The 16366-nt window shown below is 54.3% G+C and overlaps 3 protein-coding genes across 3 annotated transcripts; 1 reads left to right on the top strand and 2 right to left on the bottom strand.

The window, feature by feature from the left end:
* Positions 1 to 2023: 2023 nt before the first annotated feature.
* On the top strand, positions 2024 to 4015 carry PG985_004560 (Transglutaminase-like superfamily protein; the record flags this gene model as incomplete). The annotated part of the gene is made up of 1 exon (XM_066824329.1): positions 2024 to 4015. One exon carries the CDS (start codon positions 2024 to 2026, stop codon positions 4013 to 4015), a length of 1992 nt encoding a protein of 663 aa, XP_066687489.1.
* A 744-nt stretch (positions 4016 to 4759) lies between these two features.
* Positions 4760 to 9547, bottom strand: PG985_004559 (uncharacterized protein; the record flags this gene model as incomplete). Its single annotated transcript, XM_066824328.1, has 1 exon — positions 4760 to 9547. One exon carries the CDS (start codon positions 9545 to 9547, stop codon positions 4760 to 4762), a length of 4788 nt encoding a protein of 1595 aa, XP_066687488.1.
* Positions 9548 to 10927: 1380 nt separating this feature from the next.
* PG985_004558 (SH3 domain-containing protein) lies at positions 10928 to 12805 on the bottom strand (the record flags this gene model as incomplete). Its single annotated transcript, XM_066824327.1, has 4 exons — positions 10928 to 12301; positions 12358 to 12520; positions 12575 to 12658; positions 12708 to 12805. 4 exons carry the CDS (start codon positions 12803 to 12805, stop codon positions 10928 to 10930), a joined length of 1719 nt encoding a protein of 572 aa, XP_066687487.1.
* Between the last annotated feature and the right edge of the window lie 3561 nt (positions 12806 to 16366).

The raw sequence follows: 16366 nt of genomic DNA, 5'->3' as shown, positions 1-16366 counted from the left end.
GGCAGGCCACGGAGGAGCCGGACAGCTTCCTTTGGTTCCCTTCTCGGGCTTTTGTTTTTCTTTTGGCAATTCTCGTTCCTTTGTCGTCAATTCGTCGCTTCCATAAAGTCAATGAATACGTCAAACACCTTATTGAGTTGGGCAGGCTAAACCGCTAGCTAACCTACCTGCCTACTGTACTTCAGGCAGTTGGCTGTTTGGATGGCGAGACTGCGGGGCAAGGCAGGTACTCGACGATCCGCGCCAGGGCAGGCCTAGGCCGATGTGCTAGTTGATGACTTACTTGCACGGGGTACCAGCCGTCAGTCAACCATGAACATGGAGGGTGAGGATGTTCAACTTCCAAGTGCCGATGGATCTCGGTCGTCGAGGGTCGAATACGAAGATCAAATAACAGAAAATACGCATGCCCGAACTTTCACAGCCCAAACAGCGGCGTAGTCAACCTTGGGCAACGATACCAGAGCAATGACGGGAATAAACAGCACTTGGAATTGATCGCTAGAATCGATCCCCTGCGGGTTTAAGGTCTCTGTAGGCTGCTGGGAAAAGTGGAACGGTAGCCCGTCGGTGGGTCGAAACAAAACATTGAGCAGCAGGATCCGGAGCAGCTGCTTTATAATAATGGGTCTGATGCAGTGGATAATGCGAACCTGTCTGCCCGTCCTTCTTTCCCTACGAGGGATCCTTGACCACATGCAGTGCTCGTCATCCAGCTTGTTGGAATCTACGGGTCCCGATTGCCGTCAATTATATCAGACTTGTTGTTCTTAATGGAAAGAAATAAGCACCACCGCAGGCTGGTAGGGTAGCATGTCGTTGCATGTGTGTGTGTAGGTATGGTGATGTACATGTAATGGTATTGCTCGATTTCAGAGGAGGTCCTCTCCAAACGGCCTGGTCCAGTACTGAGACAATGATATTGTTCTCTTTATGTACGAGGCGGTACTCCGTCGGTGGATTCCATTTCTATATCTCGTCCGAATCACGGCTATCATGTCGTTCATGCTGCTCGCCAACCTAGTACCGCTCTGACACCAACTTGGGAGCATTGTGCAGCGAGCAGATCGCAAAACCAGCCGCGTCCATCAACGCACCCATACAGATATTTCAATGCAATGATTTACTGCCTATCCCCGAGATCCACAGGTCTTCTACTCTGCTTCTACCACCATCAGGTCCTAAGGAGAGATATGCGAAACATGATCGACATGTCAATATAAGCCCAAGATGTCCATTCACGTCATCTTGATCCAGCGTCCGGTTAGGGTACGATTACCAGGGCCAAGATAGCCCGGCAGTGGGGCAGATGGCTGTTATAACAATTATAGTGCGATGCCATGGTGAGCAGCTCATGACTTGCAACATAACAAACTGACGTTGTATAATGGATTTTGAAGACAGGAAAGGAAGCAGAAGGCCGACATGAGCAACACGGCCAGAACCACGCTAGCCCGGGCCCTACAGCACCTAGGCTCTAGGCAGGCTAGCTAGCAGCTGTACAGTAGCATTTCTATCTTTAACCCAGTAGCGAGGGGCTGTACCCAACGATCGCTCGACATGTTCCCCACCTCCTCCAGTCGGCAGGGCTGTGCCGTTGCGTCTCTTGGACCCTCTAATTAGACCGTCACCCATAAAGTCAGTTCTCGCCTCACCAACGGCTTCAGCCGAGCCCGTCATCACATCTCCCTCGAACCACATGGCTTCTGAACCGGCACAAACCTCCTTTTAATAATATCCCGAGACTCCCCAGACACCGTGTTTGTCCCCCTTCGCCAGTCTCTCGTTTGAATTTCCCGTATTGGTTGTGGTTGGGCTTTTGCCTACATCATAACGCACACGTTCCACCCGTGTCACGCGTTCCACGCCTGCTTGCTTGCTCGTCTCACTCACACACTCACTTTACCCGAATCCAAGATACCCCCCGTACATAAAATTCGAGCCCCACGCTCCTGTCGTGTCATTCCAGACAAGACAGACAAATTTACTTACGCCTCCAAGACAGCAGCAGCAGTAATACACCATGGCCGAAGTCGAGGACCGCCAGTTCAACTCCCTGGCCGAGCGAATAGCGGCCCTCAACCAGCAGAAGAACTTCAGCAGTAGCGGGAAGCGAGCCCCGCCCCCTCCTCCTCCAGGTCGACCAAAGTCCGAGGCACCCACCAGCAACGGCACCACCAATGGGACCGGCAATGGGAGCGCGAAACCGCTTATTCCTGCCCAGAGGAATCCAGTAATTCCGGCGAGGCCCCAGAAGAGAGAGAGCAACCCGCCAGTGTTGCCGCGGCGCACGACGAACGATGTGCATGCGACGGGCACGCCCCCGGGCATGCGCCCTCCGCCGCCGCCTTTGCCCACGCGGACAAACACCGAGTCTTCGCTCAATTCGCCAGCTCTGCCCCCGAGGCGACCATCGACGCAGACTCTCGGCGCCCGGAGAGGTTCGAATGCCTCCGACATGTCGCATATGTCAGCCATGTCGAATCTCTCCCTAAACCAGATATCATCTCGCACGAGTACCACGTCAACCGAGACCCAGCCAGTTCGCAAGCTGCCACCTACGTTAGATCAAGCGAAGCTCCCACCACTGCCGCCTTCACGCAAGGAACGAGAGGCCGCCAAAGAGGCCGGTCAACAAGAAGCTGGCGCGGTTGCCCCAATAAGGTCGATCAAGTCAGCGCCCGTGGTGCCGCAAATCCAACAATCCCCGAGCCTACCCCCCAGACTTCCATCTAGGCCGGTAAAGTCTCCGCCACAGCCGAGCAATGCCAATGGCCAATCCCGGCGTCTTCCTCCTCCGCCATCAGGCGGGTATGTAAAGCCCGGGTCCACTTTCGAATCGAACCGGCCAAACGATTGCGCCCCGGATTCTCCACCCCCGATTCCCGTCAGTTCCCGCCCTTCGATGGCCCAGATCGAGGCGGTTGCCACACGGGCTGCTGCTGCGCCCCCCGTAGTAACGTGTCTCATTTGTCGCGACTTTTCCCGGCCCGACGCCGTGGCCGCGCAGTATCCAAATCACACTTTGCCTCGGAACGACCCGGTAGGCTATCTGGCCAACGTACTGTGCGGCTCGTTCCCATCGGCGACGGACAAGGCACGTGCCATTTTCACCTGGTGTCACCACAACATCGCCTATAACGTGGAGGAGTTCTTCGGCAAGTGCATCAAGGGCCGTAATGTGGAAGAAACGATATTCCACGGGAAAGCAGTGTGCCAAGGCTACGCCGAGGTATATCAAGCAATCGCGCGGCGGGCAGGCTTACAGTGCGTCGTGGTCGGAGGCCACGGCAAGGGGTACGGCTACACGCCTCTCAAGAGTGGAGAGGCGCCGCCCCCTAGGAACCCAACCGGGCACGCCTGGAACGCCGTGATGATCGACAATGGCGAGTGGAAGCTGCTGGACGCCTGTTGGGGCGCCGGAAACGTGGGCGACCGAACGTACAACAAGGCTTTCAAGCCGGAGATGTTCTACCTCGCCAATGACCTGTTTGGGCTCAAGCATTTCCCCAGCGACAGCCGCCACTTCTACCGCAGCGACGGCAGCATCCCCACCTGGGAGGAGTACATGATTGGCCCCACGCGGGCCGAGAAGGCGCTCTGCTACGGCACGGCGACGGACGAGGGCATCTCGGCCTACACGTTCAGCCCCGCCGAGAAGCACATCCGGGTCAACAGCGGCGAGGTGGTGCGGTTCCAGTTCTCCAAGGTTTGCGAGCACTGGGATCCCGAGCGGAACGGCCCGGGCCTCAACTACCTGCTCATGCTGAAGATCCGCGGGCTCGACGGCCGCAAGGACGATCTCGTCGTGCTCGAGACGGACGGGTACTGGTGGTGGACCGACGTCCGGGCCCGCGACCTCGGCGCCCCGGGGCAGAAGATTTGGCTCTACGGGCTTAACCGGCTCAACGACAAGGACGTGCGGGGGCTCACGAAGCAGGAGTATCTGCGGACGATAAGTTCCGGGGGCTACAGCATGGGCTGGGAGATTTATTTTGAATGGGAGTTGGTGTAATGGGACAAGATGTGGTGGAAGTAGAAGAAGGGAAGAGCCAGGAGGAAGGGAGGGAGGATGGAAGGAAGCTGGCTAACTCGCTGGCTAGCAAGCATATGTTTAACGATCACCCTTGGACGGCAAGGCATTCGAAGTCACTTGAAGTCCTATAATACATAGTTTAGATATTCCATAACCTGACCTACAAATCTACCACCGACAATCTATTTATGAACTTGTGATGCTGTACCTGTTTCCTCCACGACGATCAACAATGATAACAAGAATTCATGAACGCTCCCAGCACACATCTTCACGTGATTTAATTCGTCATCGAGAAGACGGGCTCATAAGAGTAACAGAGCGTTCAATGTAGCCACATATCCATTCAACTGTGACATCTATTCATGAGCACTTGCTCTGCTACCGTAGGGTAAGTATGCATCAAGCCCATCCCGCTCCATTGAACCACGATTCTACCATTGCTGCTATGGGGATACCAGACCGGTTCTATCGAAGTGACAGACATCTCAAATGCCCAGCCCGTCACTTCCTTCTTCGCCCTCCATACTTCTGAAATCCCGTACTGCTTCGTCCGGTTCCTCAAGCAGTACTACGTAAAAATGTAACAATAGTAGTCTTCTCGATCAGTTTCCTTCGCCCCTTCCAATTCCCTTCACTGCCTGTATTACTGCCGCCGCACCACCGCGGTCGGCACTAGTCAATAAAATTCCACTGGTCTTCGCTCGGTTCGCGGCTCCATTCCTACTGGAACACGAAGATGACGCCCATGCGGTCCGCCGAGATGGTCATGGTATAAGGCACCTCGAGCACGGCGACATCAATGACCGAATCAAGGTGGCTGCGCAGCAACCGGGCCTGCTCCGCCGAGATGACCGTGTGCCGCGCCGGCTTCTCCTTGACCTGCTTCTTCTGCTGCTGTGCCGCCGCGGAAGAAGAAGCGGCGGCGCCGTCTCCGTTCCGGCCGCCCTTCGCAGACGCAGTCGTGGAAGAGTTGTTGTTGTTACCGTTGCCGTTATTACTCTTGGGCACCCGCTCCGTGACGACGGTGAGCTGCGGGTTGTTGGGCGCGATCTGGGAGTGGAAGACGGGCTTGGGGTCGTCGCCGAGGAGGCCGCTAAATACCGTCGATTGGTCGACCCGGTTAAGGTCCCAGAAGCGCAGCCGCTTGTCCGCACCCCCCGTGATGATGTACCCGTACCGCACGTCGCGCTGCTGCTCGTCCATGTTGGCGCTGCCCACAACCATGGCGCGCACGCAGCGGTCCGTGGCGGTGCTGTTGCTCGACGGCTCAATGTTAGTCGCAAACCGGCCCAGCATGCCTTCGGGCTTGTCTTCGTCCACGCTCCAGGCTTCGTACTCCTTGGGGCCGTCTTTGGAGGAGGAGCCGGCCGCCCGGTAGATCTCGCGGCACTGCGTCTTCTCAATGTCCCAGACGGTGACTTCCTGGAGGCCAGTACCGCCTGCCACACAGACCCATTTGCCTTTACCCCGGCTCGGGTGTAGAGCGAGTCGCTGAATCGGCAATTTCCCAGGCATGCCCCAGGACTTTAGCCGGACGCGGAAACGTAAATCCCAGAGGTCGAGTACACCGTGCGACGTACCTAGCAGTAGCCAATACCGCTTACGATCGACTACAAAGCAGGTCGGCGTGCCGTGGTGCACGGGATTCTGCAGCTCATACATGGGCGACATGGTCCGCAGGTCGATGGCGAGCACGCGAGAACGGTTGGTCGCCAGGAGGAGGATGGAGGGTATGTCCGTCTTGTAGTGGGTGCACCATACAGCGTACTCATCGGACGGCAGCTGGTACTCGCGGAGCAAGCGAAGACGCAGGTACTTGGTCGAGCTCTCGGTCGCTACTGTGTCCACCTTGACGATATGTACTGACCCGTCAGTGGCACAGCTCACAAAGCTATGCGTGCATTCAATAAAACACAGAGCAACGACCCTAGCGCCTGCTGCGTGTTTATGAGTTTGTCGCGAACGGTTTGAGATGTTACGCTCGAGACGCGACGAGTCCCAGATCTTGACGCAACCGTCATCACCGCCCGTGATGAAGAACACGTGATCTGGGGAGGGGATGATGCGATTTATTGCACTGGTGTGCTCGGCAAAGGTCGCGACCAGTCTACCGGTAGGCCGCCAGGCCTCGCTTGCTCCTTGACCGTTGCCTCTGCTTGGTTTTCTTGTGGAAATCGGTTGGACCATGGGGCCAAACTCTACAACATCGTGCGGGAAGTTGTCAATATACATGTTGCTTAACATATTCAACACAGTAGGGTCGTTCCCTTCGTATGAATGGGATGCCTTCTTTGAGGATCCGCCATCCAGCGTCTCGTCGAAATTACTTGGTAAGCTGATCTTCGGGGGCGGGTTGGGTGAAAAGGGGCCTTCGACTTGGCCGAAGGCATTAGTCTCGGTTGTGCCAGTCTCGGGAATGGACCGGTTGGTATCTTTCCTGTTAAGCAGATCCAACGCGCTCGATTGGGGACGGATCGCCCTTCTCGCGGAGAACGGCCGGTCCTGCGAAGACACGTTGTCGTCCCTGACTGATGTGCGCCCGCGTGAGGCCGAGGACGCCCGCCTAGATTCATCGAAGCTAGAACGGCCATCAGTTGGCGATCCGGGCTGCAAGCGCGTTGGGGACATGGTGCCCCTGTCTATAGTTGTACGAGGAGAGATTGCATCTCCCTGACCGCTGAGCCTTGACCGATGGCTGTTTATAGCAGCACGCCTCCTTCTTCCGACGGGCTCGTCAATGGTCATAGACGCATCCAGAAGAGCATCGGCTATCGTATATGGCCCTTTGCCCTGATCTGCCGGACTGTCGATAGGTAGCCTAGAAGCATCGTCTAACGAGGGTGCTTCGTCAAAGAGTATGTTTTGAATCGGGCACTTCATCTGGTCGTGCAGCTGGATGATGTCGCTCAGTCCAGTAGATGTTCCGTCATTGGCAGCTGGGCTGCTCTTCATCCGACTTAAACGCCAAATAAACTCCCGGAGCACCAGCAGCTTGAATTCGTCTCCCTGTGCCATGCCGTAATTACGCAGACGCGAGAGCCACTGTTCGTCTTCTTCGTTTTTCAATACCCGGCTCATTGAAAGGGGCTGCGGTTCGCGTGAGTTGGATGCCACGCCCGTCGAGGAAAGGTTGAATGTCGATTGTCTCTGCCTCATCACAGCCTTCCAGAATAGCCCCTTATCTGTCTTCTGGGCCCATACCATGGCTTGGTCGAAGACTGTGCGGGTTAGCGGCTTCTTCAGAGCGGCGAGAAGACCAAGTTCAGAAAAGTCGGGAATAATGGCGTTCTTCAGCAAGGGTCTGATCTGTGGTAAGATGATGCACCTTTTGTCAGACTGCGAAAGATGTTTCGTTGAATTGGCCAAGTATTCTGCGGCTGACTCGCGAATCCATATGTTGGGATGCACAGTAAAGCGGCCCACGATATCTATCAGCTCCCATGTCTTCGTCCGAGACAGAAGACCTAGGTTCGCAAGCTCGGCCAGGGAATGCAGTGCTGCCTGGACGACGTGTTCCTCGGGGTCTGTCAGTGCCTGGACCATCAAGGGAAGGTTGAACTCTTCTAAGCTCGTGCTGCCAAAGTAGGTGGCGATGCCCACGATGGTGTCGAAGAAAGCACACTTCAGCATCCAGTCTTTATCGTTGAGGTACGTGTTAAGATGAGTCAGAATGATGTCGTTCGATTCCGCCTCCCCGAAAAACTTGCAGAGCTCAGGGACAGAGCTCAAGAATGCCCGGCGAACAGATGCGTCAGCATCTTCTACCAGAGCCTTTGCGTGCGCCTCGAACAGCCTTGCCAACTCTTTCCTAGAATTATCGAACAGGGTGACGAAAGCAGTCTCTGCATCACTACCTCCTTCCACTTCGGGATCAGCCATTGAGATGGACCCTTCTTCTTTGAGTATGTTTGTCATGGTCAAGAACCTCGAGGCCGTAGTGGCTAGCCTGCCAAGGCAAGACGCATATGTAGCTCTCGTCAAGGGCGTTGGTTCTCGGCGCTCCTTACCCACCGACGGGAGCCGCGAAGCACCAGTTAGAAATACCTGCATTCGCGGAATGATGTATTCTGGAAACACATGTGCGTTTACGGGCGTGATGACTGTGACCATGGCTAGAAGTTCGGTTACCGAGCGCAGCGCCGCTATAGCCACTATGTCCACTTCGTCGTTCAGAAGCATCATGAGGTACGGCAAGACCCGGTCCAGCTTGGCCTCATCCGTCAAGCGTTCTGCAAAGGCCAGCAAGAGATCGCACGCTCTGACTTTCGGGGCGGAACGAGCAGCATTCCGTAGCGACGCTACCACCACGGAAAGAAAGACAAGGTTACCATCATCAGCAACAGGTTGGGGAGTGATTGATGTATAATGTTCATTATTGGGAATATTTAGCCGCACTGGGAAAAGACCAAGACCTAGCCTTGGAGTAAAGCGAGCCGTCTCCGGCGATGTTTTCTTGTCCTGGTACCCCAGAAAGTACGAGATCTTGTCGAAGTCGAAATAGATTCGGTCTATCCGCTCGTCAGCCTCGCCAAGGTTCTTTGCCGGGCCCGAGATTGGGGCACGGCCAGATGAGGGGTCCGTGATCAGTTCCATGTATTGATGTAGGAAGCTATAAAAGTATTCCGGGAACACTCTGCCTTTGAAATACTCAAGGTACTGCTCAGCAGAGTAGCGCTTTTCCGGCTCCAGAGACAGCATGCTCGAGAGCATCTCGCGCAGACCCTGGTCGGGTATGCGACTGAGGTGGGAAATAACAGGGTCGAACTCGCCCCGGCGATACTTGTACAGCTGGCTCAGAGTGAAGATAGGCGTCTCAAGGAAGAGTTCGGCAATGACGCAGCCTGCACTGAAGATGTCCATTGCCCAAGTGATGCCATCATCCTCGTTGGACTCCTCATCGGGACCGAGAAACCGTTCGGGTGCAATATAGCAGGTACGGCGGGTCGATATGTCGAAGAAGTATGAGTATAGGGCTGGGTTGTTATCCGGCAAGCGAGCGGGTTTGAAGGAGCCGGTGAAATCCGTCAAGTATAACCAGTTCCAGGACGTGACCAGAATATTCTCCGTCTTGATATCGCCGTGGTAAATATCCCTCGCATGACAGTCGCGCAGAGCGCATAGCAGTTGGAACGCGATCCATTTCTTCTCGATGTCTTCTAGGAAGGGCCTCGTCGATAACCGATCGTAGAGCGAGCTGTACAGCCACTGACGCAGAAGGTAGGCGTTCGTTTCGGTCTCGAAGGCGCGCTCGAAGCCGAGGGCGTTGGGCACGTCTCTGAGCTTGTCGCGCTCGCGCATGATCTTGTCGCCGTAGGACTTGAGGGACATGGGAGTGTGGGGTTTAACGGTGACTTTGGCGAGGAGGAGGCCATGGTAGTTTCGGGCCCGTATACTCTTCATGAAACGGGCGCTGTTCATCGACTTCTCGTGGACCAGGTCCGACAGCTCTGGCACGTCGATTCCCGCCTGGCCGGCATACGGCATGGTAAGGGAGTAGCTTTGGCCCATGTTGAAGAGCGCAAGAGAACTTGCATCAGAATTGGCTACGACGAGTCGGTGAGGTTGAAGGTGGTGAGGTCGCGCTGGAGGGAGCGCAGCAGCTCATCCTTCTCCTGGCAGGAGCAGATGACGCATCACCGTGTGACTCTGCGGCTGTAAAATAAATGACAAGGCAGAATCCAAGAAGGCAGTTTTCTCTTTTGGAGGAAGTTCAGAGGCAAACGAATGGTATGGTAGATAGATGGTTTACAAGGACCGCACCGGATTGTCTGCCTGAGTAGGTACCTACAAACGGTCGGAGCTACTGCAACAGCTCCAGCTGTCCCGCCAATTGATGCGCAGCTGATCGGCCCTGACGTAACGCCGGGGTCCAGACCGAGTTGACAAGGATCCAAGCTTCACTTGCACGCTTCAACATCAACCAGCCAGTTGCGGATCTGGAATTTCCAGCATATATGCATATATGTCCTTTTTTCTCATGTCACAAGATGCAGCATTTGCGCCGCCGCCAAAGGCATGGGTGATGAGTTACTGCTACCTCATCCCAGTATACATAAGTTATCGTTCAGTGCGGGGCACAAGACAATTCATATACAACAAGGTCGACTGAGTACGGGTTTGGCGAATAGAAGATGATGATCATCGGGGTAAGTGTTTGCATTCAACTGGTATGTAAGGGTATGTAGTATAAACAGCCACAAACAGGCGATACTAGGCATATGTTCGAATCATTCAAGCATCGTCCCCTGGGATTTAATATCATCTATCTCTCATAAACATGACATCCTCCGTTCGACTTGCCCCTGGACCTACCATGCTTCAGCACAGTGTAAGTCCTTATGTCGCAAGTTCGTCCGTATTAATGGGCATCAAAGGGAGCCAAGTGGCATCACCGGGTATATAACGTTAAACAAAGAAGGGAAACAAGAAGGTGCTCGACATGACCGGCGCCGTGGATGGGAACGTAACCAGTCTACGTTTTGGCACATCGTGCCATGCGGAGGCACGTAGACACCACCAGAGTAGGCGCTACGGAGGAAACCATCGAGGCGGCAGGCAGCCCTCGCGAAGTGTGGATCTGTCGAATGATAAACCAACAGGTCGTCTATAACAAAACACATTAAGCGTATCGTTGTCGTATCTATTCGCAGGGAAGTCGGGCACCGCCGAAAATATATCCGCGTCGCGTGTCGGCAAGCCGCAAAGTAAAAGTCGCGAAGCGTCCTGGACAGAAGTCGTGTGCAAAATAAGTGGGAAGCGCCGTCAAGATGGGGCGACCCCGAGTGCAAGCCAAAAACCCAACAACGCCGGAGCAATGCGAACTGTATGTTTTGTTTTGTTTTATCTCAAGGAGGCCTCAGTGAGCAACACTCTAGGTGGGTATCAGGTTCATGTCCACTGGCTTCCCGGATGGGCGCTGGACCCGGCCTCTGTAGACCCGTCGCCCTCAATTGTTTTCCTCCAGTGCTCAGGAAGGCAAACGCAAACGAGGGGGAACGCTTTGATCTCCCCACTGGCCGTGGGTGAAGTCTCCCGCGTGCGCCCTGATGTGTGGGACACCCCACTATCCCTTTGCGCTTGTCGTCGTGCTTCCCATTCGTCCGCCATTTCGTCCACCATTACTCCTGTAGCCCAACCGTCGTCCCATATGCCTACGACCTTCAGCATGTGGCCACGCTCCAACGCGAACTCGTCGACAGCGCGTGGCTGATATGCCCAGAGTACAGCGACGCGGTCTCCCGGGCGGATGTCGTCTTGCGAATAGTAGTCCTTGAAGAATGGAAGTTGTTCGGATTGCTGACTGGCGACACCACCTAAGGACATGCCGCCGGCACTAGTTGGCGACTGCGGATCATCGCCAATCAATATGGAGCCGCTCGACAGAGACCCGTTCCTACGGGATGTGGGCGGAGGTCGTAGCACACCGGCGCGGGTTTCGGACCGTGGACTGTCGCCGTATTCATCCGAAGAGGAGTGGTTGTCGCCTCGTCTTCTCGAGGCCATGTATCCAGCGGCAGCCCCTGCTGCAGCAGCGCCACCAGCAGAGGATAATCCATGTCGCGATGCCCCGTGCCGCGAGCCACCATGTCGTGACGGCGAGTCACCTGAGTGTCCCTCCAAAGCGGACATGCGAGCGATTCGACCTCCGGGAAGAATTTCGTATCCTTGAGGTGCTGTCGTTGGGCGTTTCTCGGAGATCGGTTGTGACTGCGCGGTCGTTACACCTGCTCTCGACGGTGCGGGCTGGTTGAAGACGCTGCCCTTCTGGCTATTGCCTCTCCGACGCGAAAGCCTGATGCACAAGAACAACAAGAAAGCGAGCAGGGCAAGGCCAACCACTGATCCGATCACGATGCCAGCTATGGCGCCACCGCTCAGTCCACTGTTGCTCTTGTTCGATTCTGGCGCAGGCGTCGAGCCATTCGTGTTCGTGGGCATGGGCGGGAAAGTCATGACTGGGGTGATCGCAGGCAGGACAACGCCAGCGCACCTGCTATCAATCTTGGAGTTGTAGCAGCATGTATCGGTCGAGTTGATGCCTCCTGCAGCACAGTAGGAACAGAGACCAATGGTGCTATCGCTATATCCGCAGTTCTGAGGCTCGTTGTCGCTGGCTTGGATGCAGTTCGAACTCGAAAGAGAATTGGCCGGTAGCGCACAGTTAGTGAAATCGGCTCGGATCTGATTCTGTGAGTTGCCATTAGGGTTTGAGCAGAGGGACTTGTCAGACACGACTAATGCTTCGCTTTGGGCGTAGTCGGCCTGGAAGGAAGTGTCAGTCCCGAATCCAAATCCGAAGGTTCTCGTCAGTCACTTACGCAAGAGTCGGCGCACAGAGGTCGTGCGGCATTACCCGTGAGACTACATTCCTGGATTGAGTTTTGCACGATAGCATTGCATATGACGGATGTGGTGAAGCGTGCGTAGAGGTTGGTCGTGTTTAACAGGTTGATATTGCCACAGCCGAGTAATTGTTGGTACCTGTTCCGGGTCAGTCTCAAGGGAATTTTCGAGACGGAACCGCAGTGCACTCACTTGGACTCGACATAGCTTGTACGGACATACGAGTTGAGTTGCTCGTCAAATGAGGCGCGATCCGTAACATCTTTGAGGAATGGGCTTTGCCGGTCAGCTTATACCGAACAGGTTGAGCCCGAGTACAACTCACTATAGTCCAATTAAATAGGTTCCCGTCGAGACCGAGGCGGACGAGAAAGCTGGGCATGTCTTGGAGCCTGCTAAAGAGACGCAACCGTTTTGCGACATGGCCGGCGACGCAGCTGCAAGAACTGATGCCAGTATAACTTTCGTGCTTGGACTCCTACCTTCGACTCTCCCTCGCTTCCTCTCGCCCATCGTGCAGGCTTCCTGGTGTTGTGGTGTATCCATGTCTTGATGTGCAGGTTGTTGAGGCCTGTGATCCTCCGGGATTTTAGTAATCACTGCAGTAGCGATTGCATGAGTTTCGGGCACCACAATTGCTCAGCGCCTCATGTGAGAACAGAGCTGGGCAATTCCAGGGGTCCCCAGGTAAGCCGTTTATGTGGGATTCCTTGTCCGATTTGCGTATGGAAGGGTGCCGCGGGATTGGAATTTGTTTGTGATTTTATTCTGATTGTTCTTCTTGGGAAGATGGAATGAGATTAATAGTCATTAACCGTAATCGTAACCAAAAAAATCTCTTCGTGACCAGGTGAAATGTTGCGAAGGAGGATTGTAGAGACGTGTATTGTCAATGAATGATTGCGGCGTCGTTGGGTTGACTAGGTGTTGACTGAGAATTAGGAAGCAGCGGGTGCTTCTTGTCGGTGTCGGGAATGACTGGTGCGCTGAAGAGCAAGAACGAATGTATGTGGTAGGGGAAAGTGTGACACAGAAACCAAGAACGAACGGAAAGGCGACACAAAGTCCAGACTGGGCCTGCTTCTAAACAACGAGCGAAAAAATAAGTTTGAAGTCGTGCTTGACGCTGTTTCGATTCTACTTCACAGGCGCGCGCGCGCTGATAGTGAGTGAAACTAGAAGAGACCTCCGGTGTGTGGACTTGGCGGCAGATGGCCCTTCTCGTCTTAGACCGTGACCGACCCGTACCTTGCGAACTGGGCAGTAGGTATTGTGGACTTGAAAACAAGTCCAGTGGAAGGTCAAGTGAACGGTGAAGAAAAAAGACTACGAAATATTACGGGACATAACGCAAATAAGACAATAGATGGTGGGGGGGAGGGATTAGTTGGTGCAGGTCAGGGTCACCGGCTGCGATAGGTCGCGGCGGTGTAATGCGAGCTTGACGACCTTTCCTTGGTGGGTGAGGGTGAGGGAGAGAGAGAGAGGGTGAGGTGTGGGAAAGAGGGAATCAAGAGCTCCTCCGTTCTTGAGAAACAATTGGGGAAGCAATGCAAAAAAGAGCGAAAGCACAGTCAGGGCAGCCCGGACAAGGCAGCATGGGCAGGCATGCAGTGGCCTACGACCTAATCTGTCTGGGTAACGAACGTAGCTAGCATGCCCAGGTAGGTCGGTATGGTCCCGGCGCGATGGAGTAGCAGGGAGCAAGCATAAAATCAACGCACGATACATATGAAATGGATGCAAGAGCCAGCACAGGTCATGGCCACCAAGCCCAATGCAAAGCGACAAGCGAGCCGAGATCAGAGAGCCGTTGAGGAGGGTGGCCTACCTGACGGCGTGTGCGCGCAGAGCCAGAGCCAGCAAGCGCCGCGGTCTACATACTGTACTTCAACAACAGCGAGCACTAGGTTCCATCGTTCGCAAGGGCATCTTGGTTCGCTCGCGGCTGAACAGCTATGGCTCCTAAGGCTACTGTAACGGAATATGATAGCTTGAGCACTTGGGCTTTTCTTATGGGCAGCTCCAGCTTGGCGATTGACGGATTGAGGGGAATGCATGGTCCATGGTTTAATTGATATCCATCTTGCCAATAGGATATCCACACAACATCAGACGAGAGAAGACTACTGTACATACGCGCAGTCCAGGCCTTCCTTAGTCGGGACCGATGAATTGGTGAAGTCTGGCATCGTCAGTCTGGTCGTTGATCCCGCCGGACGAGTCAAGTTGCGGGCATTTACTTTTTCTGCAGGAACGCCGGCGGCAACGAGACAATGATTCATGTCCCGCCGGCGTCCTCGATACAATCTCACCCTCCAACGCAGGTACACGCCGTGGAAATGGCCCTAGTTCAGGACGAACTGCCCATTTCGAAGTGAAAGGGCGGCTGGGCCTGGCAGGGATACGCATCGAGTCGGCTTAGGCTGAACTGGGCAAGGCGTCAGGCATTTTAAAATTAGGTTGATCAAGGATGCCGCAGCATACTCATGCCCTCCTCCAATCGGCTACAGCCTCTAGGCTTGCGCTACTGCAAATTCCGGGAAACACCAAAAGACAAAAGAGTGATGAAGGCTGTTGATATAAAGAACGAAGAGGCAACTTACATAGAGTCAGTGAGTCTGGGACATGAACGCTCGCACAGCGGTGGGTTCTCTTTCTCGTCCATGCACACGCAGCTTCGGCCAGTAATAGCCATGGCGGTTGATCAACTGAGACTGAGCAGGCAAGTGTCTTGAACAAAAACAAACAGATGCAATGCATACCTTATCTGTGTGCATTACCTCATCTTAGACACGTCCATGGCAGTTGGCGACTGACTCGCTTGCTCTCGGAACGGGAGAGGGAGAGACACGATCCTCCTCAAGGATGGGATGACACAAAACTCTCCAGAATGACATAACGGCCAAAACTCTAGACAGGCACAGCTCTTTTACGGTACTGCATTCCAGAAGATCTAGGTAGTCTGTATCGGCATCGGCATCTGTTATCGTCGTCAACAAACAAACAAACCATGGTCCAGCCAGTCTCATCCACTAAAATGCGGTGGCGCCTTACGAACTGTGTCGCTCCGGCGCCATTATCTCAACACGAAGACATTGCGCCCGCCTTCAATTTCTCTCCAGCCTGGACCGGAAAGTCTTGATTGGTGACGGTGGCAACTGGGCTGATTGACGTAGTATGCAAAGTTCTGCACAGCATGAAAACAAGAAAGGTTTGAAACTGTGTTATTCCAGAATATGCCCGGAGGTCCAGGGATTGCTACTGTTGTTGGGGGGCGAAACGGAAAGCAAAAGAGATTTGGCATAAGTCTCGCCCTATGCGCTCCTCTTCTCATTGGTCGAGAATTCTCCTATTCTCGATCTGCGCAATTCCCATCATCCAGAAATCTCGCATGGCCACTTACCTCAGCAATATCCACCCCCCCTGCAAGAAAAAGAAAGAAGACACCCCCGGTGCAGTACTCGTCCACCCGAAATGACGATGGCCTCTCTAGAATACCGAGCGGGCGAGATAGTAACCAATAGTGGCTTGTCGCTTGTTTCCAAATCCGCTCCACTCGGCCGTCTGTGGGCAGTTTCCTTCTCACAGACGAAGACCCTGGAAAAGGAGTTGACCCTAAAAACCATATGAAACGAGAAAGGTCATTGCGCGCGCCTGAGGTATTTTGTTTGGCAAAACTAATAATAACCAGCTGGACTCTGTGACAAACCTATGCGCTGCTCTTATGATTGCAACCGCAGTTATTCCAATGCGCTTTTCTCACGAGCGAAGATAGCATATGGGCCGCCGTAACAATCAATCGATGGATTTTGCACGGAAAGCCCACTAGCGAGCCCGGCTCAAGGCTATCTCGGCACCACCATGTCGACAAGATTTTCCCTGCCGGCCTACCGGTTTGTGGGGCTTTCACATCTCAAATACTGACAATGGGAAACCACAGCATACCTATTCGCAAACAATACGAGGCCAAGAGGACATGTT

The sequence above is a fragment of the Apiospora marii genome (genome assembly GCF_038362585.1).
Source record: "Apiospora marii strain CBS 49790 chromosome Unknown utg000003l_segment0_segment0, whole genome shotgun sequence".
NCBI classification, from domain to species: Eukaryota; Fungi; Ascomycota; class Sordariomycetes; order Amphisphaeriales; family Apiosporaceae; genus Apiospora; species Apiospora marii.
Note: the sequence above shows the minus strand (reverse complement) of the source record. Positions and strands in the feature narration are given on the sequence as shown.